Source organism: Vanellus vanellus (assembly GCF_965231255.1).
Source record: "Vanellus vanellus genome assembly, chromosome: 30".
NCBI lineage: Eukaryota > Metazoa > Chordata > Aves > Charadriiformes > Charadriidae > Vanellus > Vanellus vanellus.
In genome coordinates this window covers 1,127,268-1,137,198 of record NC_138935.1, presented here as the reverse complement: position 1 = coordinate 1,137,198, position 9,931 = coordinate 1,127,268, and the positions used below count along the sequence as shown (strand labels likewise).

General features: G+C 68.3%; 1 protein-coding gene across 2 annotated transcripts; it reads right to left on the bottom strand.

The window, feature by feature from the left end:
• Positions 1–7,211, bottom strand: S1PR2 (sphingosine-1-phosphate receptor 2). 2 transcript variants are annotated; one of them, XM_082496663.1, is made up of 2 exons: positions 7,182–7,211; positions 1–1,324 (listed from the first exon to the last, which is right to left on the bottom strand). In XM_082496663.1, exon 2 carries the CDS (start codon positions 1,230–1,232, stop codon positions 180–182), a length of 1,053 nt encoding a protein of 350 aa, XP_082352789.1. In that variant the 5' UTR covers positions 1,233–1,324; positions 7,182–7,211; the 3' UTR covers positions 1–179. The 2 variants fall into 2 exon arrangements, with proteins under 2 accessions (XP_082352789.1, XP_082352788.1); XM_082496662.1 differs by lacking the exon at positions 7,182–7,211 and adding an exon at positions 2,668–2,705.
• Positions 7,212–9,931: the final 2,720 nt, after the last annotated feature.

Sequence of the window (9,931 nt, the reverse complement as noted above, 5' to 3'; positions counted from 1 at the left end):
ATGGTGGTGATGGTGGGGGTGGGGGTGGGGGGGGGAGTGGAAAAAATGCCCGGGATGAAGGTGCAGTTGTCCATCCGTACCTGGAAAAATGCCCACCCCAACCACGCTCCCTTCGTACCGCTGCCCCGGCCGTGGGGCAGCCGTGGGGGTGGCCGTGGAGCGGCCGTAGCAGGACCCCCTTAGACGGAGGTGGTACACTCGCGGGTGATGGGCGAAGTGGGTAATTCGTATTTCGGGGTGCAGCGGTCCAAAGAGCTGGAGGTACGGAGCGGGAGGCCGCAGCGGCCGGGGGGTTGGTCCCGCCGCCCGGCCCCACAGCAGCACAGCACCCGCAGGAACTCCCGGCGCATGTCTTTGCTCCTCCAAGTGTAGATGATGGGGTTGGCGGCCGAATTGAGCGTGGCGAAGGCAAAAAAATAGTTCGCCTTATAAAGGATTCGGCACGCCTGGACTGGGCAGGAAGCGTCCATGAGGAGGATGATGAAGGCCGGCAGCCAGCAGACGATGAAGGCTCCCAGGACGATGGTGACCGTCTTGAGCAAGGCCAGGGTCTGGGCGGTGGCGATTTCGGCGTGGCTGGAGCGCACGATGCAGTAGATGCGGCTGTAGAGCCCCACGATGGTGAGGAGGATGAGGGTGAAGATGGTGATGACGAAGAGGATGTAACGTTTGGAGTAGAGGGGGAGGACGGTGGAGCAATCCTGCAGGTCGCTCATGCAGTTCCAGCCCATGATGGGGAGGCTGCCGATGGTGGCGGCGATCACCCAACAAGCCCCGATGAGCAGCACCATCCGACAGTTCTTGTCGCTGCTGTAGACCTTGACCTTGGTGATGGCCACATGGCGCTCGATGGCGATGGCCAACAAGCTGAAGACAGAGGCGGCCAACGTGGCGAAGGCCGTACCTTCTCGTACAAACCACTGTACCGGTGTCAGATTGAAGGTGGTGGCTCCGGAGAGCAAGATGTTGGCCATGAAGGCCAACCCGGCCAAGAGATCGGAGAAAGCCAAGTTCCCGATGAAGATGTACATGGCCGAGTGAAACTTCTTGTTGCGGCAAACGGAGATGAGCACCAAGAGGTTCTCCAGCACGATGAAGCAGCACAACACGACGATGAGGATGGAGACCACCCAACGGGAGGTGGTGGGGGAGCTCTCCGACCCTCCTTTGGTGTAGTTGTAGTGCTCCCGGATCTTCTCCGTGTTGAAATATTCCTTGTAGATGCTCCCCATGATTCTTTGCCGGCCACGGCTCCGCTCGCCACCCGTCCTGCCCACCTCAGCGCCGCCAGGACATGGTGCCGGTGATCCCGGGCTGCGGAGACCTATGGGACGGAAAAGACAGGGTGAGAACGATGTCGGGGTCCCCCGACGGCGGTGAGACCAAGGAAAGGGGGGGGATTTGCACCGCCAGCATCCGCGCCGGCACGGCAGAAATGACTCAAAAAGGAAATCCTGATGGCAGGCGATAAGAGATGCACCTTCAAGCTGCCCGGGGAGCAGAATGCGGCCGACGGGACCATCCTGCTGCTGCCGTCGCCACGGCGGTGGGGGGGGGACGGGGGTGACCAGAGGTGACGCCCCGGGGTGAGCACAACCGCAGTGCGACGTGGGGACGGGGACGGGGGGACGGGATGTGACCAGGGGCTGCTGTGGGATCAAGCCCCGGGTGTTTTCTCCGAGGGGGTGGAAAAGCCGCGGATGGGGTGGGCAGGACACGGATGGGGACCCGGTACTGACCCCCCCTGGCTGGGAGGGGGTTGGGGGCTGGTGCTGCCACCCCTTCCAGTTAGGATCGGGGGGGGGGGAACGACACCATGCACCCCAAAATTAGGGAGAGGGGGCAACGGTACTGTCCACCTTCCCCCTGTTGGGGGGAGGGGGGAACCTGATACTGTCTTCCCCCTTCCAGTTAAGGACAGGGGACCTGGTACTGGTGTCCCCCACCCACATCTTGGTTAGGGTGGGGGTCCCTACGTCTGCCCAGTTAGGGATGGGGCAGCCAGTACCATCATCCCCTCCCCCAGTTAGGGATGGGTCACCCGCTGCCATCACACACACACACACACACACCCCCAGTTAGGGATGGGGCACCAGTATCATCACCCCACCGCCCCCCATTAGGGATGGCGCACCCAGGACCGTGCCCCCCCCCCCCCCATATTTAGGGACAAGGCACGCGGTACCGTCCCTTCCCCCCCCCCCCCCCCCGCCCCAGTTAGAGATGGGACACCCAGTACCATGTCGTATCCCCCCCCCAGTTAGGGATGGGGCACCCGGTACCGTGCCCCCCCCCCCATATTTTGGGACAAAGCACGCGGTACCGTCCCTTTCCCCTCCGTGCCCCCCCCCCATATTTTGGGACAAAGCACGCGGTACCGTCCCTTTCCCCCCCCCCCCCGCCCCAGTTAGAGATGGGACACCCAGTACCATGTCGTATTCCCCTCCCAGTTAGGGATGGGACACCCAGTACCGTGTCGTGTCCCCCCACACACACTTAGGGACGGGGCATCCAGTACCGTCCGCCCCCCCCCAAAAAAGGACGGGACCCCCGGTTAGCCCCCCCCTTCCCCCGGTCCCGGGACCCCCGAGGGGAGCGGGTGGGTCCGGGGGAGGCGGTGGGAGGGGAGGGGGGGGGGGGTGGAAGGAGCCCCGAGCCCCGCCGCACCTCCAACCGCCGCCCTCTCCGTCCCGGTGCCGTCCCGGTGCCGGTGCCGGTGCCGTCCCGGTGCCGCCCCCGCCGAGCTCTTCCTCCCGCCGCCGCTCGGGCTCTTGCGCAGCCGCGCCCGGTGGCGGGGCACCGCCCCTCGGTCCCGCCGCCCCGGGACCCCCCACCCCCCCTCCCCCTCGGTCCCCTCCGAGGTCACTCCGGTGTCCCGGGAGGAACCGCCGGTACCGGCAGGAGCCGCCGCCCCGAGAAGAGGCGCCGCCGCCGCCGGAGCATCCGCCGCTTCCCCTTCCCCTTCTGCCCCGCGCCGCCACCGGCCGCCCCCGGTCCCGCTGCTGCGGCCGCCGGGCGGAGCCAGGGCACGGGGGGGGGGGCCGGGGGGGGAGCACGGGAGGGGAAAGGGGGGCGACGGGACCCCCGGGAGCCTGAACCGGGACCCCTACAACGGGATCCTGAACCGGGAATCGCACCGGGAGCCTGAACCGGGACCCCCCACAACGGGATCCTGAACGGGGACTCTGTACCGGGATCCTGTACCGGGATCCTGTACCGGGATCCTGTACTGGGATCCTGTACTGAGAACCACACCGGGAGCCTGAACCGGGATCCCCCACAACGGGATCCTGAACCGGGATCCTGCCCCGGGAACCGCCCCGGGAGTCTGAACCGGGAGCCCGAACCGGGAACCACACCGGGAGTCTGAACCGGGACCCCCACGATGGGATCCTGAACCGGGAGCCTGAATGGGGACCCTGAAGCGGGATCCTGTACTGGGAACCACACCGGGAGCCTGAACCGGAATCCCGAACAGAGATCCCACAATGGGATCCTGAACTGGGATCCTGAATCAGGACCCTGAACTGGGATCCTGTACTGGGAACTGCACACAGAGCCTGAACCAGGACCCCCACAATGGGATCCTGAACCGGGATCCTGAAATGGGATCCTGAACTGGGATTTGCACTGGGATCCTGAACCGGGATCCCACCCTGGGACCCCACAGCGGGATCCTGTACTGGGATCCTGCACTGGGATCCTGTCCCAGAAACCCTCACTGGGATCCTGTACTGGGACCCCACACTGGGATTTTGCCCCAGGACCCTCCTGGGACCACCCTGGGACCCCACACCGAGATCCTGCACCGGGATCCCCCCCCCCCGGGACCCCACACCCAGCCCCCACCCTGGGATCCTCCCCCAGGACTCCCCTCAGGACCCCAAAGTATCTGGGGGGGGATGGGGGAAACAGGATCAGGGCCTGGGGGGGGGGGGGAGTCCCAGAAATGGGGTATCCAGGGGGGGCCTGGGCAGGATCAGGCCCTGGGGGGGTCCCTGAAATGGTGTATCTGGGGGGGGGTGTCCCAGACATGGTGTATCTGGGGGGGTCCGGGGCAGGATCAGGCCCTGAGGGGTCCCAGACATGGGGTATCCAGGGGGGTCCGGGGCAGGATCAGGCCCTGGGGGGTCCCAGACATGGGGTATCCAGGGGGGTCCTGGGCAGGATCAGGCCCTGGGGGGGTCCCAGCCTGGACCCATGCCCTCCCCCACCAGCCAGGCGTGAGCCCCACCAGTGCTGTGCCATGGGGCGGCGGGGGGTGGGGGGTGAGAGCCCCCCGGCCATGGGCGCAGGGGGCGGGGCAGCGGGGGCACACACAGGGCCCCTTGTTCCCGAAATATCCCCCCCGCCCCCCGCTCCGGCCCCGGAGTCGCTCGGCCATCGCGGAGCAAATTGGATCAGGCTCCGGCAGCCGGTGTCCGGCCGGGCTTAGCGCCGGGTTTTAATAGCCGCGGAGGCGGCGGCCAGATGGTGCCGGGCAGGATTCGGCCCCGCGGGGTGGGGGAACCACCGTGCCCCCCGCTCCGGCACACGCCGGCGGGGACACGCATGTGCGGGTGGGTGCTGAGGCACAGGGGAGAAGATGCGTGGCGTGGCGTGGCACGGCGTGGCGTGGCGTGGTGTGGCACAGCATGGTGTGGTGCGGCATGGCATGGTGCGGCATGGCTTGGCGTGGTGTGGCATGGCATGGCATGGCCCAGTGTGGCATGGCATGGCGTGGTGTGGCATGGCGTGGCATGGCATGGCATAGCGTGGCATGGCATGGCATGGCGTGGCACAGCATGGTGTGGTATGGCATGGCGTGGTGTAGCATGGCGTGGTGCAGCATGGTGTGGCGTGGCGTGGCATGGCATGGTGAGGCATGGCGTGGTGCAGCATGGTGTGGCGTGGCGTGGCATGGCATGGTGAGGCATGGCGTGGTGCAGCATGGTGTGGCGTGGCATGGCATGTTGTGGTGTGGCATGGTGTGGCGTGGCGTGACCTGGTGTGGCATGGCATGGCGCGGCGTGGCATGGTGTGGCGTGGTGCGGCGTGACGTGGCATGGTGTGGTGCAACATGGAGTAGTGCGGCATGGCATGGCGCGGCACGGTGTGGCGTGGTGTGGCATGGCGTGGCACGGCGTGGCATGGTGTTACCTCCACGGTGGCCACCGCTGCCGAACTGCCCTGGCACAGGGACCCCCGAGCCCTTGGGGCCCCCCCCGAGCCACGCGGTGCCAGCCCCGTCCCAGCCGAGGCGGCCACTCGGCGCCACGCCGGGCATGGAGTGTTTACCGAGTCGTGGCCGGCGGCGACCCGGCTGCCGGAGCTCCGGCAGCGCCAAATGCTCCAAATTCCTCTGTAGTTAGGGGGTTCCCGGCTCGGGGCGGGAGGGGCGGTAGGAACCGGGGTGCAGCCGGCAGCACCCCAACACCGAGAGGGCACCGCGGGGACGAACCGGGGTGGAGCGGGGCACCAGCGAGGGCACGGCAGTGCCACGGTGTGCGGCTGAGGGTACCGGCACACCGGGAGACCCAGGGTGGGTGCCAGTGATGGCACATGGGTGTTGGCACCCCATGGCACAGCGAGGTGGGTGCCAGCAAAGGTACACGTGTGCCAGCACCCGATTGCACCCTCCGGTGGGTGCCAGCGAGGCCACAGAGGTGCTGGCACCCCATGGCACACCCCCGGTGGGTGCCAGCGAGGGCACGGAGGCACCGTCACCCCGGGGAACCCCGGGACGGGTGGCAGTGATGGCACAGGGGTGCTGGCACCCCATGGCACACCCTGGTGGGTGCCAGTGATGCCACATGGGTGCTGGCATCCCATGACACACCTGAGTGGGTGCCAGCGATGGCACACGTGTGCCAGCACCCCACTGCACGCCCCGGAGGGTACCAGCGAGGGCACAGGGGTGCTGGCACCCCATGGCACACCCCAGTGAGTGCCAGTGATGCCACATGGGTGCTGGCACCCCACGGCACACTCCAGTGGGTGCCAGCGAAGGCACACAAGTGCCAGCACCCCGTTGCACATTCTGGTGGGTGCCAGCGATGGCACAGAGGCACCGTCACCCCGGGGAACCCCGGGGCGGGTGGCAGTGATGCCACACGGGTGCCGGCACCCCATTGCACACCCTGGTGGGTGCCAGCGATGGCACAGAGGCCCCGTCACCCCAGGGAACCCCGGGGTGGGTGGCAGTGATGCCACACGGGTGCCGGCACCCCATTGCACACCCCGGTGGGTGCCAGCAAGGGCACAGGGGTGCTGGCATCCCATGGCACACCCCAGTGGGTGCCAGCGATGGCACACGGGTGCCAGCACCCCACTGCACGCCCCCAGTGGGTACCAGTGATGGCACAGAGGCCCTGGCACCCTGGGGAACCCCGGGGCGGGTGGCAGTGACGGCACAGGGGTGCTGGCACCCCATGGCACACCGAGGTGGGTGCCAGCGATGGCACACGGGTGCCAGCACCCCACTGCACGCCCCCAATGGGTGCCAGCGATGGCACAGAGGCCCCGGCACCCCGGGGAACCCCGGGGCGGGTGGCAGCGATGGCACACGGCAGCGCAGCCGAGGGTGCAACCTCCCCGTCACCCCGCGGCACCCGGGCACAGTCCCAGGGCAGCGCCGGCGATGCCACCCACGAGCCGGTGGGTGCTCACCGCAGCCGTTAGGCGTTGCACAATGGGGAGGGGGAACCGGGGAGGGGGGTACCAACGGCACAGTTCCCCCCCCCCCCCAGCTGTGCGCCAGATGTTGGCGAGGCCGAAACAGCTGGGCCGGATCGCGGCACCCGCTTCCCGCCACCGGCGAGCGGGACAATGGCCGCGGGACCGTCACTGTCACCGTGGCGGGACCGTCACCCGAGCCCCCCACCCACGGAGGGTCTGGCACCCCGAGCCCCCCATAGCGTCACCCGTGGGGCACGCCGCTTCGTCACCGTGGGGCGGAGGGGGGCGCGGGGGCACGGCCACCCCTGGGGACACACCGGTGTGTGTGTGTGTGTGTGTGTGTGTGTGTCCCACCCCGCCCCGAGTGGGGTCCCACTGGCGGTGCCCCCCGAGGGACTGGGCTGAGCAGGGGACACGCGTGGGGGCCACGCGTGGAAGGGGACAGCCACGGGGCTTAACGGGGGGTGGGGGTGGGGGTGGGGGTGGGGGCGCACGGGGAGAGAAGGGGGTAATTAACGTCTTACCGGTGGGTTTCCCGGTCCCGGTGCCGGTAGCGCAGAGTTTCTGCCCTCCGACCGGTTGCAACATGTGCGGGGGGGGTGGGGGGGCGGGAATTGGGGGGGGGGGAGCGTGGGCGGGGGTTGGGGGGGGGGGGAGGGCGGAGCAGCCCCGGACCATTCCCCCGCCCCATAGAGGGGCGAGGCCACTCGTGTGTCCCCCCCCCCCCCCTTCCACGACCCACACGGACTCTCGAGTCCCTCGTGTCGTGTGTGTGTGTGTGTGTCCCTCGGACACCCCAAAAATGGGGCAGGAGCCCCCTCCCCCCCTCCGCCCCCCCCATTAGTAGGGGGTGCCCCATAGGGAAGCGGGTTGGTGGCTTTTTGTCACGGAGCTGTGTGACAGCGGTGACGGGAAGGGACACGTCACGGGGGAAAGGGGGGGTTCCCCAGCCAACCCCTCTTCTTCTCCTCCCCCCCCCCCCCTTCCCAAAAAGCCACCCCCTCTTCTTCCCCCCACCCCCCAAAATAAAGCAGTGCTGGGGGGGGGTGTCCCCCCAAAAACACTGGGGGTGGGGAGTTGGGGTGCAGGATTGGGCCCCATATCCCAACCGGGTCCTTTCTTCACCCCGGTTTTGGGGAGGGCTTTTTTTTTGGGGGGGGGGGGGGTGGGGTGTAGATATCCATGTCGCCCCCCCCCACACACATCCTGTGATGCCGAAGGGATTTTTCACGCCTGGAAACACTTCCAGGACTTTCCGCGGCTCGGCCGGGGGCCAGCGAGGAACTGGGGGCGGGGGGGACGGACGGATAGGATCCAGCCAAGGATGGGGGGGGGGGACTGAGAAGGGGAGACCACCCCCACCCCCCCCAAATATTGAGCAATTCACACCCCCCCCCCCCCCGAGCTCTGGGAGAGGGGTGGGGGGTCCCACTCGGCACGGAGGGGCCGCCAACGAGGGGCCGGGAAAGGGGTTTAATTGGAAACAGGCGGTGGGATGGAGGAAGAGGAGGGGGGGGGGGGGAAGGGGATGGGTGGGAGGTGGGGGGCCCCCCCTCGCCTCGGCCCTCCCACCCCCGGACCCCCCGGGACAGCTGCGCACACTTTGCCCCCCCCCCCCCTCCCCCCATGACTTGGCCGGCCGCGAGCCCACCCGCCTCCGTGCCGGGACCGGATTCCGGCTCGCCAAAATGGGGGTGGGAAGAGGAGAAGCGTTCCCAGATGATTTGGGGGGGGGGGGGGTCCTCCATCCCAGCTCCCCCCCCTCCCCTAAATCCCCACCACCCCCCCTCCCCTCCAACTCCCCATCCCGGCTCTGTACCGTACGCCACGCACCTTCACCGCCGGTTAGCGGAGCTCAGGATCCGACTGGGATAAACCGGGTGGGGACTGGGAAACCGGAGTGAGGGGGACACCCCCAGCCCCAACTGGAGCATGGTGGGGGGCTGCCGCATGACCCCCCCAGGCCACAGCCGGCCCCGGCGCGGTTACACCTCGATGGGTGTCGAGGCTGCCGGCCCACCCGGCGTCCTCTGTGCTGCCCCGGTGCCATGCGGCACAGGGGAACACCTCCACGCAACCGGTGTGTGCCGGGAAGGGGCAGCGGCAGCGGGAAGTGGCACTGGGAAGGGGCAGCAGCACCGGAAAAGGGCAGTGGCACCGGGAAGGGGCACCGGGAAGCAGCACTGGCACTGGGAAGGGGCCTCAGGAAGGGCAGCGGTGCCGGGATGGGGCAGCAGCACCGGGAAAGGGCAGTGGCACCGGGAAGCAGCACTGGCACTGGGAAGGGGCCCTCAGGAAGGAGCAGCGGTGCCGGGAAAGGGGTGCAGCACTGGGAAGGGGCACCGGGAAGGGGCAGTGGGGTGCAGCAGCACTGGGAAGGGACACTGGGAAGCAGCACTGGCACTGGGAAGGGTCACCACAAAGTGGCAGCAGTGCCAGGAAGGGGCACCGGGAAGAGGCAGCAGCGCCGGGAAGAGGCAGCAGCGCCGGGAAAGAGCACTGGGAAGCAGCAGTGGCACTGGGAAGGGGCACTGGGAAGGGGCATTGTCACCGGTGCTCACCGCCACTCTCTGGGCAGTGGCCGGTGAGTGCTGCCAGCACAGCCTGACCGCATTCCGGCAGAGCGTGGTGGCACCGGCACGGCTCCAGCACGAGGCCCTGCCTGGGAACAGTGAGGATTTGGGGTTGGAGGCCGATGCCAGCCCCAGTGGGGGGGACCCTGACCCCCCAACACCATCTGGGCCATGTCCCGGCCCCAACACCCCTCCAGTGGGGTGTCCCCACCACGGTGGGACCGGGCCAGAGGGTGGGGGAGAGGTGGTGGGGAGGAAGGGGGTCATGGGGGGGTGATGGGGTGGGGGGGATGATGGGGGGGGGGGGCTGGGCAGTGAATGGGGTAGAAGTTTACAGGGGGGGGGGATTATTGGGTGGGGGCAGACTGGGGTGAGGGGGAATTAGGTGGGGGTAATGGGGTGGGGGGACAATTAGGTGGGGGGTAACGGGGCTGAGGGGGGCTGGAGGTGACGGGGGGGGTAATAGGGTGGGGGTGACAGGGTGGGGTGTATTGGGGTGGAGATAATGGGGTGGGGAGGCAATTGGGTGGAGGGTAAAGGGGTGGGGGGGCAGTTAGGTGAGGATGATTGGGGGGGCCAGCTAAGTGGGGGGTAAGGGCGGGGTAATGGGTGTGGGGGGGGCATTGTGTGGGGTGTAACGGGGGGGGGGGGCACCGGGAGGCCCCAACCCGGCCTCCCCTCCCCTCCCCGCTTCCCCCCGC

Bases quoted from the DNA above. Each gene is read 5' to 3' on its own strand.
- S1PR2 (XM_082496663.1), bottom strand. From the start codon at position 1,232: ATGGGGAGCATCTACAAGGAATATTTCAACACGGAGAAGATCCGGGAG.